Source organism: Thunnus albacares, chromosome 17, assembly GCF_914725855.1.
Source record: "Thunnus albacares chromosome 17, fThuAlb1.1, whole genome shotgun sequence".
NCBI classification, from domain to species: domain Eukaryota; kingdom Metazoa; phylum Chordata; class Actinopteri; order Scombriformes; family Scombridae; genus Thunnus; species Thunnus albacares.
Genome location: NC_058122.1, coordinates 6,181,431 through 6,204,136, shown reverse-complemented (window position 1 = coordinate 6,204,136; position 22,706 = coordinate 6,181,431). Strand labels below are relative to the sequence as shown.

The window sequence follows — 22,706 nt, the reverse complement described above, 5'->3', positions numbered from 1 at the left end:
GACTCACGATGTGAAACAAAATTTAAAAGTTGTATTATCACGTATATGTTTAATTTCTGGGCCACCTGGATAGGAAATATAGTTGCAACTTGGGTAACAGGTTAAAAATCTTTTTAATCATGCTACAGATTTAATATTTTTTCAGATGGTTAGAAGAGTCTTTGAGGTTTCTGAAAATACCTCCTGAACTACGGGAACTTTTGTTTAATGACCTTGGTTTTTCAAAGATCACTGGTTTTATTATTTTTTTTTAAATGCTTGGTTTCAACTGTAATGGTATTACATTGGAAACAAACATTAGAAACTGTGGCCAGACTCTACAAGTATAAAAGTATTTTACATTTTTGCTGAATATTTTTGAAGGTATGCTGTACAGTTTCAGAATTTTAGACATTGTTTTACCTTCCAGTCACTGCGTTATTTCATGAGAAATGACTCGACTTAACAAACAGACTGAAACTTCCTTGTGTTGCACAATCAGTCACAGAACCCATCAAGTCTGCATAATCATGCCAATTATATTACAATTGTGTGGTGACGCAGTTACAGTACAGATTGATTTTTAAGGGTTAGTGTTGACTCTTGTTACACTGACAAAAATGAATGCAGACTTGGTGTTCACTGATAAACTGCATCAATCAAGCAAGTTTCAAGAGCCTGCTAATAGATTTTCATATTGTCTGGAAATGAAAAGAAACCACTGGATGGCTAAAATAGTAGAAGAATAACAGCCTCATGGTTTAATGAATAATCGGATGAATTGCTATAAATGGGGTACAGCATGTAAAACCACAATCTGAGCTGCTGCGTGTTATCATCACCTTATCATTATAAGGTTATCAATAATGCAATGTGGCCTTTGTTCCTCGTGGGCGTAGCCTGTGGCGCGGGGGCGTGTGCACGCGGGAGGGGTACGTGTCGACGTCACCGTTTAGTCCTTACTGTCAACGCCAAAATAAAACGAGTTAAAACTTTTACTAATCGGACACATCACTAGAAACACATGGCAGCGAGGAAACGCGGCTGTGCGGAGAGTCATTCATTTTCTGCGGGCTGTGATGGTTGTTGGGACTCGGCTCTGTCTGCGTAGCACAGGAGGCTGTTTCTCTGTCTTTCCTGGGGTCGCTCAGGGAGAGCCAGCGGGCTGTAACAGTTTAGCCGACTTGCTAGCTAACGTCAAGTTGTAAGAAAGTGGAGAAGACGGCGGCTAAACGGGAGCTTATCCGCCTATACAGACCTATGCGACGGATAGCAGGTAACAGAGCTCTCCCTACTGCTTCCAACACGTCAAATATAACGCGGACCGACGCGTGCTGTGTTTATCTTACACAATTTAGATGTTTGTTACCGTACAAGTCTTGGGACTGCAACAGCTCTGCGCCTCCTCCGTGGCAGCAGCAGCAGCAGCAGCAAACGTAGCAGTCCAGTTTGAGCCAACAACTTTGCTCCTGATATACACCGGGTTGTTACTTGGCTGCTTTTTACAACTCGTTCAACACCTGCCTGACTTGTATTGTAATAATGTGTGTTTACGAGTGATAATGTGGCCGATATTCCCGGTGTCTGCGTGGCTCGCCATTCCCAACAACTGCCTGCATTGCTTTATTATGCATTTGCACCCACTGCAAAGGATATAGGACCTAACAGGGAGAATTAGCCATTTACTGTTACATATACCCTTTAGTTTGAGTTGCAGATGCTAGTTGCTATTGTGCAGAGTGTACAATACTCCAAATCACAGAGGGGAGTGTTTATTTATTTTAAGAGTTTGTATGCTAAATGGGGATATCCCTGTCAGCTTAAAAACGGCTATAATCACCAATTATTAATCAGTATTCATGTCATGACCCAACCTGCCTGCAGAGATTGGTGAGACCAGGCTGGCCAAGGATTGTGCCTGAAGAGCTGCTCCAGAGCGAGTCAAACCCATTGGTCTGTTGTAGCAATGCGGTAGACAGGGGCCGGTTTAGATTTCCAAAGGAACAGGGGAAATTGAAGCGCTATTATTTATGTTAGGTCGATATGTCACGGGGTCATGGTTTGCTGACAGCAGCAGTATAGTCCAGCAGGAACAAGGTCAAACGTGGACGGTAGAGCACCTCTCCTGTCCGGTCTGTCAACCGCAGTGAGGGGAGGCTCTGTATGCTGCTTCTTCCCATGGGGCAGTGTGAACCAGCCTGCCAGGTGAAGAATGACAATGAATTATTCAGGCACATGCTGCATATGATCAACGTGGCCCAGCATAGCTGCTGCTGGGGGACAATACGAGGCTCTCAGGGTGGTGTGGTTCCTCCAAGAATAATGCCTGCCTCAGCTTTCCTGTTGAACATGCCAGTTTCTAGAGAATGAGTCACTGGAAAGCTCAGTGGAGAAGGAGTTGTTCGCCTTACAACGGCTTTTGATTTGTGTGGGTAACGTGCATTTCAGAGTTGGAGGGCGTCCTATCTATTTTGATCCATTTTGAAGTTTATTCTGCGGATGTTTCGAGTGATTGCAGAGCTCAAATTGGAAGATTGTTCTGAAGCTTGGAGCATGATGATTGTCTGTGGTGGCTCTGAGCAAAGGTGTACTCTTCATGGCAGCATTATAATGGATGGGTTTTGCTTGTCTGTGGCACTTTGTCTTGAGGGGCTTTGTTTTCCTTAGCAGCTTGTTGTTGTGCTTTGTTTCCTTGTATTTTATGGAACAGTATGCACACATGACATTGGACATTTTAGAGTAAAAATAGATCTTGATGTAGGCTACGTGCCTACAGTGTCATGTGCTGCCCAGAGGCCAAACTACTTAGGTTGCTTTGCAAAGAGAATGTCATCACACAATATATGGCTACATTACATCATATTCCCACCTTTGTGTCTGCCAATCTGTAATAATCTCTACCTTGTGCAATCCTAATCGTCAGTTCTCCCAGCATAAGTGGTTTTAAAGGGCTTGCATAATTTCAGTAGTGTAGTCAGAATTCCTGGTTATTTCTCAGGGCAGAGTCCAGACAAGCACAGCCTGCGGTATGTTGAAATAGCTGATGTTACTAAAGAACTAATGAGAGGTCATGTTGAGGATGAATCACAGTATCAAATGTTTCCTGTGACTTATGTTAAGAGGGTATATTTGGATATTGATATGTGGACAATTTTGTGCTGTAATTGCACTTCTAATATCTTTTTATGGCTTTGTGATGATGGAAACCGAACTAGATGTGCAGCAAAATGTACAGTGAAGATGAGACGGAACACAAGGTGCTTGCTATACCAGGATTTCTAGTCATCAGTGCAAGTTCAGGACTCAAATTATCAGGACAAATGCTCCTTATTTTGTCTATGAGTCCTGGCAAGAGTCAGCAAGTCGTTGATGCTCCAGTCTGACCCTGAGACATCCGGTTGCTCAGAACAGAGTCCGAAAAACAGACAAGATTACAGTTTGAGAAGTTACGCCTATCTCTATAAATGACTTTTCTCCACTTCTTTCATTTTAAACAGGCTGGAAAAAGACAATTTAAACCAAATTGTTTTTTTGTTTTGTTTCCTTGCAAACACTGTGTTATTTCAGTCCATCTTTTCCTGATTGCCTGTGACATGAAAAGACAGGCCTCTAGTTTGTTGATCTGAACGAGGACAAACAGATCTCTTCAGTTTGTGTGTATGATTGTGTGTTTACAGTCAGTAGTTCGTACATCTGCATACAGGGTCTGTGTTTGCTCTCATTTGTTTAAATTCATGTTGATCCACCACTTGGACTCCTTTATCTCAGGCCAAATCTGCCATTACTGAGAACACTTGAATACGGAAGATAAAATGAAATACCGAAAGCCTAATACACAAATGATTTAGACATAAATAAACACAAAATGAAGTGCATTGTTCAAGTAGAATGTAGCCTAAAACTTTGCAGTCTTGCACAGCCTCTGTCTCATGAGCTGAACCCGTTTCTTCATCTTGACAATCCTCTTTTCTTTCCTCGCTCAGCCTTTGTTTTCTTCTCAGGGATTTTTGGTGTGTCCTAAACAACCCACTGTAATCCCCTTGCAAAATATCCATAATAATGGGGACCTTTTATTCCAAATCTAAATACCATGCTCCGTACTGTATTCACAACACCCAATAACTTTTTTTCTGTTTCTGCCCTCAACTGTAGTGCCTCTCTTGTGCCTTTCATCTTCTCTTCCCCCTCTATGAACTGCCCTGCTTGTCTAAAGCTCTCATGTCACTTGCATTAGACAGCCCATGTCTTCGGCTTATATATTTTTTTCCTCTGTCTCTTTCCCTTTCTTCTTTTCTTTGTGGACTGGATGAACCACGTAGGGCGCCGCTTCATCCTCTCACCACTGCTGCCACCTCAGTCTCTCTTCTGGCGCTGCCCAGGATGACTGACAGTCATTGATTGAACCTGTCCATGTGTGTCACCCTCTCCGTATCCTGCCCCCACCCCCTCCCTTCCCTTCTCCTCCCCTGATGTGTTTAGGTGAGTGATGGAGATGAGAGAGTTGACCGTGGTAGCTGGCAGCTTCGTGGGTTTCCAGCTTCTTTTCTCTGTGGCCAGTCCTCTGCTCTCCTCCGCTACCACACCGGGTTATGGACGGCTGCCTCCCACCAAGCTCACCGAGTGGAACTCCAGGTGTGTCCACTGCTCCCCCTCTGTAGGCTGGTCTTTTCTCATATGCATCTAACCTGTAAATGCTCTGTCAGTTTCATCTCGGTACCATGTGGGAACCAGAGCTGGACTGTTTTTTGTTAAAGGCTAAAGCAGTTTGACAGCAGACTTATAACTGTCTAACAGGAATCATTTGCTGGTTCTAGTTTCCCAACATCTGCAGTTTGTTGTGGTATTACATCGAATAGTTTTATTGTTAGATGTTTGAAAATATCACCTTTAGCTTTAGGAAATTGCGATGGGCATTTTAATACATTCTTGAGAACAAATGATTAATCGAAAAAATCATGTGGAGATTGATAATAATATAATCAGTAGTTGCATCAGATGAGGTTGCATCAATAGATCCATCACAATTTCCCACAGCCCCAGCTGATGTCTTCAGATGTCTTGTTCTGTACGACCAGCAGTCCAAAACCCAAAAATATTCAGTTAACTATCATCCAACAATTGCAAATCTTCACATTTAAGCTTGAAAAATTACTAAAACGAGTAATTGATTAGCATAATAGTCTGGATACTAAGTTAGTAAGTAGATGACAGTGTTAAGCAATAGTATAGCATTTGCTGGTGAAATTATGCCTCTGCTCTTCTCCCCTAAAGGTTTAAAGTTTTATACCAAAAACAGTATTTTTATGATGTTAGCAGAGGTGGTCTATGTTTTAGACAAAGTGGACTGCCTGCGCTATAAACCACTGCAGGAAACCTTCCTAATATCGTAGTATCATGATGTCATACTTGCAGGTTTTAAGTACAGTTTAGCATTCAAAACTAATTCATTATAAGTAAGTAAACTAAGTTATTATGATGTCAGTGGGATCTCATTGGGTGTAGTTTTTTGTGATCCAGGTGTGGAAGACTTTTTTTTTTTTTTTTTACTATGTCTTAAAATAAATACAGAGATGCATGAATGAAAGTTTTCCTCTCACACATTGGACGGGACAGACTTGAGTGAACTCAAACATTTGGTTGTTTGACTTAACTGTTTTTTGTGTTTATTGTTTCTATGACACGTACATTGGTGTCATAAAATCATCCTGTTGGCTTACTGAGACACACCTCTCTAGAATAGGACTGTTGTATAAAACTGTGTGGTCGTGACATCCTGACAGAACTGACCTCTGTTGAGCAAACACCAGTGTGTTTGATGATGTGGCTCTGTTGAGATGGACCCTGATGTGCCTCAGGCCAAGTCATCATCATTCCACACAACTACAGCTGTGATTTGAACGGCTGGTGGAGCACAGAGCGGTTTGAAGTTTGAAGCGGAAACTTCAGGGGTGAAGTTCAGAGGGCGATAAATTGTAGTTACATAACATCTGTCACAGACTCTCAGTTTGTTGTCTTTTTAATATGTCTTTTGCTATCAGCTAACACTCACAGATAATCCTTCATTCATAGAACCAGTTTACATCTGTCCATATTTTAAAGTATGGAGTGCATTGATCAAGGAGTAGTCCAAAAGCAGTCAAAGGCCAGGTACTGATGGCCCACCTCAGAGTGGTCTACTGTTGCATAACAGCCAGCTCTCAGTGTGTCAGTGTGTTGTTTATGTAACCATGACTTAAGTGCAAGGAGGGAGAAAGCATTTCAAAAGAAAGAGCAGAGTCACATGCCTAATGTTGAACACAGCTGCATCAACTACAAGACTGTTGTTAATATTGCCTTCTTTTTATGTTCATCTCACTTCTTTTCTGTCCTCTTCTTTTTAACTGTGCATCCTTTCTCTCTCCCAATATAATCAAGAACTTCTCAATACAAGAAAGCTGCAGTTTCTGTTTCCCATAGACTCTCAACACTGTATAGAATGTTCCCTTTGAAATATGCTGCCTTTATTTTCTGTTTTCTGCCATAAAGTGTTGCAAGTTATTGGCAAGCAGAAATTATCTATACATTTTTTGGACAAGAAAGACGTGAGTGTGAGATTTCTAACGTAGCCTATACAGACGACCATGCTGACACTCAGTTTCACCAACTTCCTTCAGCCAAGTTCTTCAATGGCTTTTTCATTCTCAGACACTTCACACTGATTTTTTTTTTTAGTGCCAGGAGTAATAATGGAGTCATCCACTCATACAGTAGCCGATCTGTAGAGCCAGTCTTGGCCAGGGCTCAGGCCAGCGGCTGCAGTCTGTGAACAGGGGCCGCTGTGCCCCGGTGGCTGCATGGTGACAGTGGAGGAACTGTGATTCTGGTAGAGGAGAGATAAGGGCCACTGGAGCTCTGGAGTATCTCTTCAGTGGTCCAGATAGCCACTCCAAAGGTCAGGAATGATGCTGTAGCAGCCTTGATAAAAAAAGAAGTTACACTTTCATGGACACAGACACGTACGGACAACATAGATATAATTGCATACTCATGAACAGACATGTAGCAGAGACATATGCACGTCCATATTTAATGATTACCCATTTGTTACCATTAGCCTGTCATCATATTTACTACGTTGATCTTGTGTGTGTGTCCATCCCCAGGTTGGTGTCGACTGTGCACGCCCTGATCGTAGGTTTGTTCTGTTTGTACATCCTGTGGTTCGATGATGCGGTCAACGCCAACCCCGTCTGGTAAGAGGAAAAGAAATGAAAGCAAATCTGTTAAATGTTATATGAGAAATAAGGCAGCAGAATGTGTGACATGCAAAGAAAAAAGAGGTAATACTGACAGTTATTTAATTATGTAAATGGACAATCCAAAGCACAAAAAAAAAAACCTCAAAAAACAAAGAAATGCTGCTGTATACGACACTTTTTGTTTTGTCATTTTGGCAGGTTAAAAGAAAAAGTAACGTGAACGCTTCAGGCACTTTTAGGAGAAACCTTTCTTCTCACATCTGCCTTTTCAAACCGGCAGCCATGACTAGCTCACAAGGGAAGGGAGGAAACAGATGAAGGGATGAAAATGGGAGGTGGAGGTTTTTTTTTTTTTTTTTTTGGAGGAGGAGGAGGTAGGGGGGTTATTGAAGGATTGTCAAGGTTGGTAGCTAATACCTTCGGAGCGATGACGACCGTGTTCCCTTCATCAGAGCTAAAGAGTGAAGGGGAGAGGGTGGATCTAATGTGTCAGCGGCGTCTCCAGAGAGTTGTAGATTCAGTGGATTTAGCCTTTGATTATTGTCTTCTCTCTGTCTCTGTCTTCCACTCTCTACTACTCTACTGCTGACTGTCTTATTTGCATCAATGACTCCTGACTTCTCTTCTTGTCTTCACTCTCTAATATCTCTGTCAATCTTTTCAAAGATGTCTTTCTTTCTCTCACTTCTCCCTTATTATTATCTTGCAACACTCCTTCCTCCTCTTCTTTCTCTCTTTCTCTCTCCTTCCCTCTGTTTCGCTTCCTCTCTGGCTATCTAGCAGACAGACTAGAATCCCACCAACAAGGCTCCTTTTCATAGCAAACAACAGCAGCCTAGTCTTCACCCCCCCCCCCCCCCCCCCCCCCCTTTCCAACCCTCTATGAGAGCCTCCTCCCTCTAGCTGTCCGTTGTAGCAGCACCCCACATCTCTGGCTGTCGAATCAATGCAGCACACCTCCCTCACTCTTATTGTCTCTCTGTCGGCCGCGGCCAGCATCGCTGAAGGAGTGAAAAGGGGGAGAAAAGAGAAAGTGGAGGGGGTGTGGGGGGGGGGTGTCAAGAGGGAGGAGGGGACGAAAGATGGGGGTCTCCCTCCCTCCTCTTGCTACCAGTGCTACCATATCTGCGGTGTGTTCAGGTGCTTAGTATCTTAGTCCTCCCCAAGCCTTTTTCTCTTTATGTACATTTTTTGCTACTGAATTTAATGCAGTGTTGTTTTCTGTCAAATGATTTCCTTCAGCTCCCATGAAGAAAAGGTGATTTCTTTGTGAAAATAGTGTCTGTTTTAGCGTAGTATTCCTGTTCCAACTTGAGCTTTGCAGTTTGCTATTTATTTCTTCACTCCCTTCTCTTGTTAAATTTCTCAGCACCTAGCCCGATCCCCGGCAGTATCCTAATGCCTTAAAGCTCATCTCGTTGCAACAGCGGAGTGGTGCAAGCATTAATTCTCCAGTCAGTCTGATTATATTGCAGCATCATTAAGACCTGTCACACAGCAGCATTGTTCTCCACGCTGCTCTCAATAGTGCTGGAGTGGCCAGAGCCAGACTGTTAGAAATCTGCATTGTTTTCAGCTGCTCAGGCTCTTTCAGTGTGTCACTCTGGCTGGCAGCTCAGGCCTTGGCTGTTATCATAATCCATTCAGTTAACAGGCAGCGTGTCTGACCAACCCCCCCCCCCCCCCCCGCTTGCATTTCTTGATTGGCTTATCTGGTCTTGAACTTAACATGTACAGGGCCTGAATGAGGGAGCAAAACTCAGGGTCATGTTGAGTTAAGGTCAACATGGATGAAATGTAAAATATAAATGTAACATTCATGACATCAGGCCTCATGCAAAAACATTTTCCTATTTTTATGGCAAACCACATATCACATACTTGTAGTAAATTGCTCGTTTCAACTTGAAGAATGCAACCTGCTTTGATTGTTTTGCATAATGTACGTCCCCAAACTGTTTCATTCACAAAATATAACCCAAGAACTAAAAGATCCAGCTGTCAAAAATCAGCAGCCAAAAACTAGACAAATTCAGCAGCGTCAGTAGCAGTATTAGCGGACCCGAAGAAAGAAAAAAATATTAGTACAGCTGTCAACACCATGTCATCACAGAGCTGCGCAGACACAGAAATAAAGTAGAAATAGTTTGACATAAAGTTTCATGCCTAAAAAAAATGTCTTGGACGGGAGGCAGTCAAGGCGACGTGACAGTCACAGAGTTGGATGAGAGAATACAGTTCAGTACATTCATCACAGGTGACGTTACACTGTCATGTGCAACAGAACATGTTCCACTGAAGAGAGACGTGCAAAGACACTAAAATGCCGCTGCAGTGTGAACATTTTACTAGTAACTCCTGAATATCGTCATTAAATTGCCAATCCATGATGCACGTCACACTGATGCAGTCAACACAGTATAAATTTTACATGTATTTTTACATTTTTACTTTTTAAGTTTTAGTTTCTTTGTCTTTTAGTTAGTTTTTGGAACATATTGAAACTCCCTATTCATTTGGCTGTTGTCATTATGCTATGATACAGTAAGTATAAGGCAGACTGACGGACCACTCAAGAATTTCATTCATATCTAAGAGAAAATTTTAAATACAAGAGAATTAGTAACATTTCTTAAATCACTCATGATTATCTCTTAGAACAAATGTCTTCCTCCGAGTGGTTTTTGCATGAGGCCTGTGGAGTTCAATGATCTTGTTGCACTTCCTGTTTAAAAGAGTCTACATCTCTTTCTAGGCCAAATTCCAGTCAGTTAAGCATACACCCAGAGAGGAGTGTGGGTTTACTGTACGTCTAATTAACTGCAGCAGGATCACACTGATGTGATTATCAGGAAGCCTGTGGACTCTGACGGCAGCCAGCAGACTCTCTGACTGTCACGCTGTCAGTGAGGTTGTGTGTTTTCCTCGCTTATATTTGCTTGCTGCATTTCTTTCTAAGTGCAGTGGTAAAGTGATACAATAATCACTTAACAGGATGTGAGCTGAGCGCTCACTTGTGAAACAGACATTAGATTAGATATATAAGGGGAAGAGGAAACAGAAGGTATCATTAACAGTGTGACCAAGCTGAGGAGAAACTTTTTGATTTTTCAGTTCCGTACAAAATTGCTTGTTCATGGCAAAGCGAAGCCTCAAGTTATTAGTGATATAGCAAAAAATGCATTTATGTCACACATGCCTACAAACACAGTAGTCATAATTTCATTTATTTAAACTGTATGTACACTGTTAAAGTGCAAAAGCAGATGGTGTGCTGAACAGTCTCAGGTGAAACGTGCAGTTTGACAGCTGTGAGCTCAGTGGGGTGAGGTGCGCCATGTGTGCATTGAGGGTGTATACAGTATGTGTTCTTACAAGGTTTTGTTACAAGCAGTCAGCCAGTCGTTTGCTATACGATACTTGTGACTGATACCAGGATCGGATGTCTGTTGAAGCGAGACATCTTCATTGTTATTTTGAACAGTGTTATTTGTAAGGACACCTAACAGTCACCAGAGCAGCTCACGGGTTCATGGACTGAAATGACCACAGTTTATTCAGAAATTTTGTCAAAGGAGGGAAACAAAGACTGTCAAAGACGTAGATGTTCTAATATGCTAAGCTAGTTGTCACGGTGTGGACTCACCACAAACACTGTTGATTGCAGCTGTTCTTTTTAATCAAGACCTAACTATGTTACAAGGTTATCACAGCAACTGTTGTAGCTCATCAACATTAAACAATCATTAGACAATCAACCTTGAATGACCTTACTGTGATTCCTGATTAGTGTGTTAGCACTGCTTGTGTTCTCTTTACATAAGTAGATTATCGATCAGAGAAACTGTTGTTGTAACTAGTGTTTAGATTTTCTTAGAACAGTAAGTAGCTTCCTACTCCTGGTTTGTTTGCCTTGCAGGTTGAATTGTTACAGCTGTGTTGAAAGTACCTTTACACTGTGTTCTTTGCTGTTCCACAGGGGTGACCCCGGTCTCGTCAAATTAAATGTAGCCATAACCTGTGGTTACCTACTTTATGGTGAGCTATTTGTGTTTTTCTAACTCTGTTGATCATGTTTCCTAGCTCACAGTCCATCAGGGTAGTGAGTCATTGTATTTGGTGTAAACACCTCAAGGAAACGACCTTAAACTATTAAGCAACTTGATTATACTGTAGAAATGAACATAAATGCAGTGCTGCTCACTGTTGAGTGAATGTCTGGTAGCAGCATATTTTGCTATTAAAGAGGTGTGACGATCTGCACTTTGATAACCTCTCTTGTTCTCTGATTCATCACTGGTGCAGTTGTTATGTACATAATCCTCCTCCTAGCCAAACAGACATATCAGTTTGCTGGTTGTCTGACCAACCTCTCACCCTGTCCTTTAGACCTTGTGCTGCTCGCCTGTAACTGGAGCACTATGGGTGACAGCTTTTTTGTCTGTCACCACTTGGCGGCGCTGTATGCATATGGATATGTTCTGGTGAGTCCACCATTCTTCAAGATGCACAGTGTACAAACTGAAATAGTAACTGAAGAAGTCCCATATTAATAAATGACATTTTGCTCCTGTATTTGTAATAGCCTATGTGTTTGGTCATTGCAGACACGTGGCGTGCTTCCCTACTTTGCCAACTTTCGTCTCATCTCAGAGTTATCCACACCGTTTGTGAACCAAAGGTGAGTCAGCCCTACTAGTGAATATAATCCACTTCCCTTTTTATCAACACATCCTAGGATTCATATCAAGCTTTGCTCACCATATAGCTGTCATATCTTCCACGACATTTCTTAATCACCTTTTCCCTCCAGGTGGTTCTTTGAGGCATTAAAGTACCCCCGCTCACACCGGATGGTGGTGTTAAACGGTGTTGCCATGGCTGTGGTCTTCTTCCTGGTGCGCATTGCTGTCATGCCATCGTACTGGGCCAGCGTTTTCGCCACCTTTGGCACTCCAGACTTTGAGCGGCTGGGCTTGGGAGCCCAGGTGGCCTGGATCTCCTCCTGTATCGCCCTGGATATCTTGAACACTATCTGGATGTATAAGATCACCCGTGGCTGCTACAAGGTCATAACCGGGAGGGGAGGACGAAAGGTTAAGGAAGGAGCAGAGGCATCGTCTTCCTCAGACAAGACGAAGCATGTCAACAACCACACAGACTAAAGACATGTAGAGCAGAGAACACTGGGACGAAGGACATAAGCAGGGAGGGAGGCTGGACATCCAGGAACCTCACAGCCTCTCTCTTTTTGCTGAAGCCTCTGTGTCCCTCCCTCCCCCCACCCACCAATCCCCAACCTCAGCTCTTGATCTCCTTGAAGTTGGCTAGTGGACGGGCAATGAGTCCTCAGGTCCACACCCTGACACGAGACAAGGGGACTGCTCTTTGACTCACTCAAGAACCAGCCTTTGCAGCCTCACTGTTGTTCACTGACAGATTAGTATCCTGCTGGGTGATAGCTTTTGGTTGCAGATAACAAGGTAGAGCTCACAAGCACACTTTTAACTCCATCTGTCACTCGCCTCTATCGTCGCCACCACCACCATCCTTCTGTCATCCCCAACCCGTCTCCCCCCTCAGCTTCCTCTCACTCTCAACTTCAGCCAAAGCCCAATCCTCTGAAGTGCCTGTGAAAGACAGGAAAGCAATAATTGTGGAGTAACAAGATCACAAAGTCTAACAGAGCTTAGCCCCTTCAGTAGACAACCATCCCTCGCACGCTATCGCTCCTGAATGACTGAAGGCTCCTTCTGCTGCCCCTTTCATACTCCGTCCACATTTGAGGAGACATGGCCTACAGAGTAAAGTCTCACATCCGATCCATACAGCGTTTGTGAATCTATAGGGCTCTTGTCTTAAACTCATCAGACCTCACAAAAGGACAGACAGACAGACAGAGAGAATACCACCATAATGCCTCTTCTATAGTATCACCTGCTGTGGCCTCCTTGTAACAAGTGGCGCCTGCCTATATCACCAGCCATGCCCCTCCAACCTCTTTATGATTTGGACTACAATTCAGAAAACACTCTAACCTAAGAATATGCATGCAGGAGAGAGAAAGACACACGGATGAGAGACTCTCCAACATCTTCTAGCTTCTCACAGGACGATTTAGCCTTTTCAGTATTCATCGTACTGGCGTCACTGTGTTATACTCCGCTCTCCTCGTGTACGGCCGCCAGTCTGGAGCTCTCTTTGTTTTCTTATTTTACACAGCCTCAAGCCCTCAGCAGTCACGATAACATGTCTAACTCATATTACATTTATCACAACCCGCTGCCTCACTGGATAGGGCTCCACTATCCAGCCTGAACTTTTGGTTTTGTTCTACCTCTCCCCCTGCCTTACAATGACTTCGTCAATCCCTTCGTCACAAGTTAATTAATCAATCTGATGTTGTTGTTTTGTTTTGTTTTTTTTTCTTTTTACTGTGAAGAGTGATTTTAGCCTTTAAAATGGTATCGTTTGTGATATCACTGGTTCAGAGGGCCTGAGAGAGCTTTTCTCTGCCCTTCTCTCTCTCTGCTAACCGTCTCTAAAGCTTCTCCCAGCCAACGCAGGGAAACAAAGTGGCATCACTTTTCTTGCAAAACTGTGTCTAGTGTATCTTTCTAGAGAAACACCCATGGGAGGCTTTTACACTCCCATTTACTCTGTTCTCAGTGACTCTGAGAACCTAATTGAGGAAGGCAGGTGGATGTGCGTGTGTGTAAACTTTTTCCCTCTACCTTCTTCATTTTTGCAAATGCATAGCCTAGCGTGCAAACTACACATACAAATGTCACGGTATATGGTGCCCTTCTAAAACACAGACATGGTGCTCTTCCTTTTTTTTTTTTTTTGCAGAATTTCAGCGATAGAAATGCTAGCAATATGATATTTTTCAAAAAGTAGACAACAGCACAGACTGGTTCAATATGCTGTTGCTGTTAAATGCAATGTGGCAATCTGCATGTTTTGTTTTTCTGTAGAGTAAGTCATCAGTATAGAGCATGGTAAGATTCTGTGATGCCTTAGTGAATAGTCAACATAGATGAATAACATCTAAATATTAATTGCATTAATCTAATGCAGAAAGGGGGTCTGTCTTCCAAAACAGTTAATGTTTTTGCCTCTCAGAGCATACTGAAAGCATGTATTTTTGATTCCCTTCTCTACCTGCATGTCTGTATATACACATGCAGGTACCTTCTGCGTATGCTAACCCACTAATTGTCACCACATTCTCTGTATGCCAGTTGGCATTGCTTGGTTTTACAAATTCATTACAGTCTTGTTGTTGTACTCTTGTCAGCAGACACTAATAACTTCATAGCTGATGTCATGACAGACAGAAATACAAGAGGGTGTTTCAGATTTGCCACACAACTAGAAATAGATGATAGGGATGGAAATCTACAAAGGATAAGTTTGTACTCTGCTTGCACGTTTACTCCTGTTTCCTTCTTGCTCAAGTCTTTGTCTCTCTACTAGGATGGGTAGTTATAATAGTCTGAGAATGTCTGTGTTTTCACTGTGGAACTAAAAAGCACACTCCCTGCGGAGCAATAACTCAGTGATCTCCTGTATTTCTGTCTGTCACCGCAGAGGAGGGGCTACAGTATCTGGTGCCTTTACACTAACGGTGGATGTGACACAGTCAGATTTGGATTAGCATGACCTTTTTAATGTAATATCCAGTGATTCGATTTTCATTATTAACTCCTCTGTACTCCATATGTATACTCTATGTATATATTTTTATAATCTGCCTGCACAATGATTAATCCGGCCAAGTATTATAATCCAAAGCTGATCCCTCTCGGGGAGCCTGTTTTGTGTTGATTTGTTGCTTTCTTGAATACAGGGGTATGTCTCTATGAATGTTGTCATGAGTTATTTAGTGGCATTAAAATGAGCTTACAGTATCCAAGGTGATGAGAATGAAAATCAAAATATATTTTTTTGACATAAGCTCTTTAAGATATACAGATAATTAATGGGTAGGCTAACATCTCATTTCTCCAGCCTCCTAAACTCAAAGCTGTGAATAGTTGTAGAATAAAACTGTAATATCGTTCAGTCAAGGAACTAGAAGAATCTGACTAAAGTGTGGGAGATATCTTGAGACTGGCTGACCAGTGATGTTGGATGTCTTTGAGTTTAGACTGAGACTGCTCTGTGGTGCAGGTCTCATGCACAAAGTTAAAACTAAAGTACGTTGTCTACTTGGTTGTCTACAGACTGGAAAAACTGTTGAACTGGGAGTTTTTGTACTTGTCAGGGTTTTCTACAGACTATATTTCAAGCCCTCATATTTGTGCTGTATCTCACAATCTGGGGCTGTTTGAGAATTGACAGAATGAATAAATAATTTGATAAGGCTGCTATTGTAAGGCCATGATCTGTATTCTGTACTAAGTATTGTATCAGGTTAGAACAACCACATTGCCTTTTGTTTCTTTGGGGAGGCCAACATTCATTATATTCTATAATGAATATATATATATATATATATATATATCAAAAATGTCCTGTTCTGTGATCAAATATTGCTACCAGATGCACACTGTGCTAAGGAAACCACTTCATTTGGATGACAGGATGTCACTTCTCTCTGAGGTACATTATGACAAAGCTGCGTCAGAATTCGGTACTGAAATGGTAAACTCTGCAGGTCTTCTCAAGGTTACACGTGGTATTTAGGCAAGTATTATTTTTGCCCCATTTTTGTTTGTTTTTAAATCTTTGATTTGTCCATGGACTGATCCTAGGTGAACAATAAAATAGGATGGAATGAATTTCAGTGTCACAAAGATGACAACATTTGTATAACAGTTAAGAATGACAAACTGATAATCAAATGACTTACCAGTTGATTTTTTTTTTTCTTTGAATGACTTGCCAGTGTGGCTTATTTTCCTTCCCTTTTTATTTTGTCTTTTAATTCAGTGCAATTTCTTGTTATGATCTGTCTTTTTTTTTTTTTTTTTTTTTCTCTGGAGATTTTAATGTGAAACAGCACTACACTACACTACACACAGGCCTTTTGGGTCCCTGTCTGAGCATCACCTTGTGACTCGGATGGTTGTCGTCTACAATGACCACTACTAATGATCATGTAATTGTAGTGCTGAAAGCTGAGACTTACTTGAAAGTGTTCTTCAATAAAGTTGAAGATGAGAGAAAACAGCTGCTGGACTCTTTCATTGTGACTTCACAGTTAAATGTTTATCCTTTCTTATTTACTTCCGCACTAGTACATCAGTTTCCCATTCTTGGTTTCTGAGCCATGATGTCAGCATGGGAACGACCTGTTGCATACAGTACAATGCATCTAGGCTGTTCCAGTCATTTGTTAGCTGTGGGCTGATAGTATGACACTTCTACCCAGGCAAGCCAAGACCAGCTACTGGTACTTAGCACCACAGTGGCATGTACCCCCTGCTCCATGTGTTTTTTTTTAAGTGTGAGTGTGTGTGTGTGAGGAAAGAGATGGAGATATTCAGCAAAAAAGGAAAAGAGAAGCACAGACTGAGTATAAAAGCGTCAAACGAGAGGATTGACTGAAATAGGGATGAAAGAGAGATATGAAGGAGCGTGGAGAGTGAAATATTTGGAGGGGTCTGAGCCACAGTAGGTCTGTGATTGAAACCATCTCCTCTGTGTGTGTGTGTGCACACAGTTGGTCAAGGGGCTTGGTCAGAGTCCGTGCCTGAGGAGCTTTACCAAACATGGTCACGTAACAGAGACTCAATGAAAATTTCCTCCGCTACTACAGCACACATTCATAGTGCAGAATTACCACTCAACTTCACTCATGCACAGGATTAATATCATCACCTGCTTGTCGTGTACACAGAAAAACACACCTGCACATGACATAAACATTCTGTCTGTCGTCACCCGGTTTAACATAATTACTATCACGTTACAAGCACACAAAGAAGCATGTGCAGCATACCTCAGCGTTTGTGCTGTTTAATCTGCAAGAGAGCACCAGCCTCTCATGGGTGTTTACCCTCTGTCAGCTATGTTTGTGAGACATTTTAACTTAATGAATTCATGTCTATAAATGTCAAGTCATCTCTTTCCTACTTAACAAGTTCCAATATATGTGTTTTGTTTCTTGTAAGCACAAGCCAGCCACCACAGTATATTGAGCCAGTTATGTTCAAATAAATAGATTATAGGGATATGCCTATTTCAGGAGGAATTCATGCTGAAGACCTTTCCCAGACTTGGGGAAACAAAAACATATCAAAAATCAACATTCCAGGCTTTAGAGAGGCTGTAAACGAAGCCAATTTTACAAGGTGCTTAAACCCTTGGCTGGCGTTGATCGAAATGACTTTTAAACCAGCTTGTTAACAGGCAGCACCTGACTGTCACCACCTACCTCACCCAAAGATGTCATGAGCCTGTCCCAGCCTGTGAGTAAGGGCCAAGATTAAGATATGTGAAAACAACTGAAACCAAGGATGGTTCCCATTTTGTCCTACATCACCACTTCACAGGTACCTGTGGCACAAAGCAGAGACCACATCTTCAGATAGTTCTAACTAGAAAAGGCTGAATTTTCTGAATGTGTGTGTGCTGCTGAAATTTTGCAGTTGACACATTTTTAACTGTTGAAATACTTGAACAGTTGAAGTGGCAGGTGAAATATAAATACCAAAATACGTTCAATTCGCAGGTACAAGTGGAAGTGCTGAAAAAATGGAAGTTTCAGCTGAAGAGTAAGCACTGAATGAAGTGGAAGTGTCATTTTAAGTGAATTAATAGAGTGAAGTTGATGCTTCAGTTGTTGAAAGGAGCTGAAGTGTCAGCTGAGGTTCAAACACAGAAAGAAGTTGAAATGTCAACAGAAGTGTCACTGATCAATTGACCTAGAAGTTTCATTTGAAGTGGAAGTCCTGAAAGAAATTAGAGCCAATTCATGTGTTACAACTGGAAGAAAATATCAGTTGAAGTAACAGCTGACATGTAAGCAGTGAAAGTAATTGAAGTCAATTGTGTATGAACTGTGTCTTGAAGTTTAAATATTGAAAGCAGCTGCAGTGTCAGTTAATGCATAATTGGTAAACCTAGTTGTGTTACAGTTGTGGAAGAAGCTGAATATCTGAAAGTTTAAGAATAAAATCAGTTCAAGTGTCAGTGAAAATGATGAAAGTACTTTGTAGTTAGAGTAAGATAATGAGGTTTGAAGAATAAGTAAATTTGGAATGACGTTTCTATGAAAGTATGTTGACATAGTTGAAGGGCAAAAGTGAAGTGGAAGTCTAGAGAGAAATTAGTGCCAGTTCAAGTGTATAAACTGAAAGAAGATATCAGTCGAAGTGTAAGCAGTGAAAGCAGTGGAAGTTGTGGGAGTTGAAGTAGTATTTAAGTGAGTTAAAATGTCAGGTGAAGCCAAGAGACAAAAGCAGTTGAAGTGAATGGTAAAAGTAGTTGAAATTTCCTTTGTGGAAGATCTGAAAGAAGTTTAACTCAGTTTAAGAATACAATCAGCTTTGTCATGCTGACACGTAATACGTGAAAGCAGTTGAAGTGTCAGTGAATAATATATTCATAGGTCAAATATTTAAAGTGTAAGCTAATGAAGTTTGAAGAGGAAACTTCATTTAAACATTTGTGTGTTTAAGTGGTTGAAGAAAAGAAAGTGTCCAGAAGAATAAGAAAAAGAAAAGTAATAACGATATAATTACAATAACATGAGCGTGCGTGGCTGAAGGCGAGCACACTTACTAGTGATTGAATATGTTTGTGTGGACGCTTGTGGTTTTATTGACCAAATCCAGGTTTGTTTGAAGCGTCCTGTCCTACTGTAACGACAGGTTGGAATTATAATGCCATGAACTCAGCCTTCAGAACTCTCTCTCTGTGTTACGTAGGATCTTGAGGCCTTCTACCATAAATAGCCAGACGAAGTGGAGTGAGGAGAGGGGTCGGTGGGTGGGTTGGAGGGAGGGAGAAACAGCTTACTGTGGAAATGCCCTTCTGAGTTTCTGAAACTGTATTAATCTCCCCCTCTATCTCCTCCTCTCCCTCCCTGTCTGTGTTTTTGCATCGTTCTCCCTAAACAGTTTTCATCCTTGAAACTCTCGTCTGCATTATGTCACGTTTCATGACTCAAAACTTCAACCTGAATCAACCTTTGCTGATGTATGTCTTCACTGTGAAATACTTTTTCTGTGTGTATGTTTCCGTCCCAGTGGAAATTAGAAATTGTAAATCAAGAGTGAAACAGTTAAACTGCTCTTGCCATCCAAACTTAGTCATTGAAAAACACAGTCTCATAAAACACCTACAGCCATTTAAAGTAAGAACACTGTTAATACAAAGCACATTATCACAGAATTTCTTCCTCTAGTTGATAAAACGGTGACACATTTATTGTCTTTCCCTTAAATGAGGCCTCTTTACTCATCAGCTACCATCCACATGACACTTTGCAACGCAGTAAATGCACCCAGAAGTAGCCGATTAGCCAAAGTGACAAATGAACAAATGAGCCAACGTAAACAGCAAAGCCCACCTCGCAGTGAATATCAGACTGTAGTCTGTTATTTTTAGTGTGAGGGATTCCTCCTTCACAAGACATTACATCTTTATCCCTCTCCCAGCCGACTTAGGCCCTTCCCTTCTCCCATCATGCCCAAATAAAGTGTCCAAATTCCATGAGTGTGCTTCTTCTTCTCTCTGTGAAATGTTTATAAGACCCTCGCTTAGTGTGTGTGTGTGTGTATGTGTATATGTGTGTGTGTGAGAGAGAAAGAGCATGCATAAATGAGTCTCTAAGTCTCTATGCTTTCGTATGCAGATTTCTATATTCCAGCAGGCTGTTTATGGTAACCTAATGTGCTTTGATAACCTTGATTCATCTTAGAAAAATTACAAATGACAAAAATAAAACTTAGACTAAATTTTAATCGTATGAGGTAGAAGATTAACCAGTTAATGAGGTCCATTATGGTGTTTCTGTATTCTTCTCTGTTGGATTTTACTAGCTGGTTATTGGAGCACTGAGCTCATCAAGGCTGTAGCCAGGGTATTATAAAATACTGAGGTCATGCATCCAGATTTGACCTGTGCAGTGTGCATGTGAAATGCTAAATATTTTACTTTACTTTTCTTAATGTTAATTATACTTTCTGTAAATCATATCATAGCCTTCTACACACTGCCACGATGTAATTCTGGTGGAGAAATAATAAATCCCTTTATTATGTTGTATTATTATATTTTTATTTAATATTTTCTGGCAAAAAACAGCCAAATATGAAAATATTTAGTGTAAAAATGTCAGAATCAGCCTTCAAATCCACCATGTGTGATTACAGAACTTACACTATTTCTCAGGTTGTTAAAATCCCCAGAAACATTACAGAAGAGGGGACTTCAGTGTCTTCAAAAGTAGCCATGACCATGGCGCTCATCAGGCTGTCTGCAGTGTTACCTCTCTCTATAGGCACCTGCTGTAAAACACAATGTTAAGATATCATATCTCAGGTGTATTAGTGAATAAACATCTTGCGATGACACCCGCTACTCTCCCTTAATCAGATTTGTCCATCATGCCACATCTCTATCTGTGTTTGTTGCTGTGGGATCAGTATAAATCAGTTGCTGGACTAAACTGAAGTTAAACTAATTTTCCATATTTCCAACAGAAAAGGTCATGTGATGTGTGTTTTTATTCCTCAGTCACCTGGCACTTTTCTTTTCCAAGAAATATCACAGCTGCAGTGTTACATTGTGAACATAACTGTAGTGTTGTGGTCAGTGCAAGTCTGTCATGCAGACCATTGCTTTGCAGTAATTATTTTCAGCTGTGTGTGTGTTTGTGTGTAATTCCTCCACCGACTGATTGAAGCCCTTTGCATTGTTACTGGGTAACAGTGTATGTCCAGTAATCTTGCGTCTGCACTCTTTCATTGTCCATCACCACCACCGCAGCCACATATCCCCTTTACTGTAACTCGGTCTGTCCCTCTTTCTTTCATCCTTCCATCTCTGGCCTTTTCCAGAATGTTCCTCTCCAGCTACATCCGCCATGCCAGCCATGCGTCTGGTAGTGACACACACACACAAAAGAGAGAGCAGAGGGTGAATCATGCTGTTTAGGGAGAAGTTGAGCCACCTCCTCCATCCCCCCTCTGACTCTTTCCACTACTGAGACCCCCTGAATCTGCCGCATTCTTGTCCTTGTCATCCGCCTGCCTGCCTATGGCCGAGAGAGAGTGGAGTAACACACTGGAGTAAAATAGAAAACCACCTCATTGTTCCCAGAGTGACGTCAGAAGCCCAACAGTAGCTTCCACGCACAGTCAAACACATGTCAAATATGCTGCAATCAATCCCACAGCAGTTTATGGGTATACAGTACATGCACTGTATATTCTGGTTTCAACAACTGGAGAGAAAAGAATTCAAGGTGGCCAATGCCACTCTTCTTAATGTAAGAGTATTTTAAACTGATTTTTCAGGATTCTCCCCTAAGAAAAGGTTGTTACTTTAAAAGAAAAAAATGACTTTTACATTTTTAAAAAAAATGCTTATTCACTTTGTGGCCCTGCATTAGACGAGAACATTGATACCACTTTCATATCTGTGTGTTAAATTTAAGGCTACAGCTAGAAGTCAGTTAGCTTAGCACAAAGACTGGAAACATTTCGAAACAGCTTGCCAAGAGTTAGACGAGAATAATGATGCCACTCTCATGTTTGTACTGTAGATATGAAGCTACTGCCAGCAACCAGTTAGCTTAGCTTAGAACAAAGACTGGAAACAAGGAAACAGCTAGCCTGTTTCTGTCCAGGTAAGAAAATCTACCTGCCAACACTCACTAATCAACACCTTATGTCTTGTTCAGCCATACAAATACTTAAATGTGAAAAAGACAATTTATCATCTTATGGGGGGTTATGTGGCAGACTATATCTTGGTTGGAAAGAGTTAGCGTATTTCCAAAAATGTCCAACTATTATTTTAATAGTGAATTTTGATAAGAAATTATAATTCTGGAGACAACTTTATTCACCATGTGAAACCAAATTATACCATATTTTAAGGGATAAAAGTGAAAAAATGTCAAATGAATTATAACATTTTGCATACTGAAAGATACTAAGTGATCATCTGTAGCACTTTTACAATTAAAGAATGAATGTGGTCAAAATATGTTTCAGATCATTGTCACCAAGATGCTGATGGTAGTTTTTTCAGTTAGTTGGTTAGTGTTAATGTCTTTGTGGTTAATGGTGTGAAGAGAGATTTGTGAAGAAGAAAATCTAGAAACCAGTATAACAGCATCCATTGAAAGTGAAATAGTGGATTTTATCAACACTCCTCCAGCATCCCTGTGTTGTAATGCAGGTAAAGCAAAACCTGTCCAGGACCTGCAAGGTTCTCAAAGTGTGAAACATGTAATATAACACAGAGAACAAGTGAAGGTTAGTTTACAGGCATGTAGGTTATGAGTGTCTTGAAAAATTCAAATCA

At 41.3% G+C, this 22,706-nt stretch overlaps 1 protein-coding gene and 1 long non-coding RNA gene across 3 annotated transcripts; one reads left to right on the top strand and one right to left on the bottom strand.

The window, feature by feature from the left end:
- The first annotated feature begins 923 nt into the window (after window positions 1-923).
- tlcd4b (TLC domain containing 4b) lies at window positions 924-14,107 on the top strand. 2 transcript variants are annotated; one of them, XM_044331458.1, is made up of 7 exons: window positions 924-1,255; window positions 4,459-4,611; window positions 7,122-7,211; window positions 11,197-11,255; window positions 11,607-11,701; window positions 11,825-11,898; window positions 12,031-14,107. In XM_044331458.1, the coding sequence occupies exons 2-7, from the start codon at window positions 4,466-4,468 to the stop codon at window positions 12,380-12,382; spliced, it is 816 nt and encodes a 271-aa protein (XP_044187393.1). In that variant the 5' UTR covers window positions 924-1,255; window positions 4,459-4,465; the 3' UTR covers window positions 12,383-14,107. The 2 variants fall into 2 exon arrangements, with proteins under 2 accessions (XP_044187393.1, XP_044187392.1); XM_044331457.1 differs by lacking the exons at window positions 924-1,255; window positions 4,459-4,611 and having other exon boundaries at window positions 6,928-7,211.
- LOC122967055 lies at window positions 5,978-12,103 on the bottom strand. Its single transcript, XR_006398531.1, has 3 exons — window positions 12,018-12,103; window positions 7,067-7,208; window positions 5,978-6,933 (listed from the first exon to the last, which is right to left on the bottom strand). It is a non-coding gene; the product is annotated as an uncharacterized LOC122967055 (long non-coding RNA).
- Window positions 14,108-22,706: the final 8,599 nt, after the last annotated feature.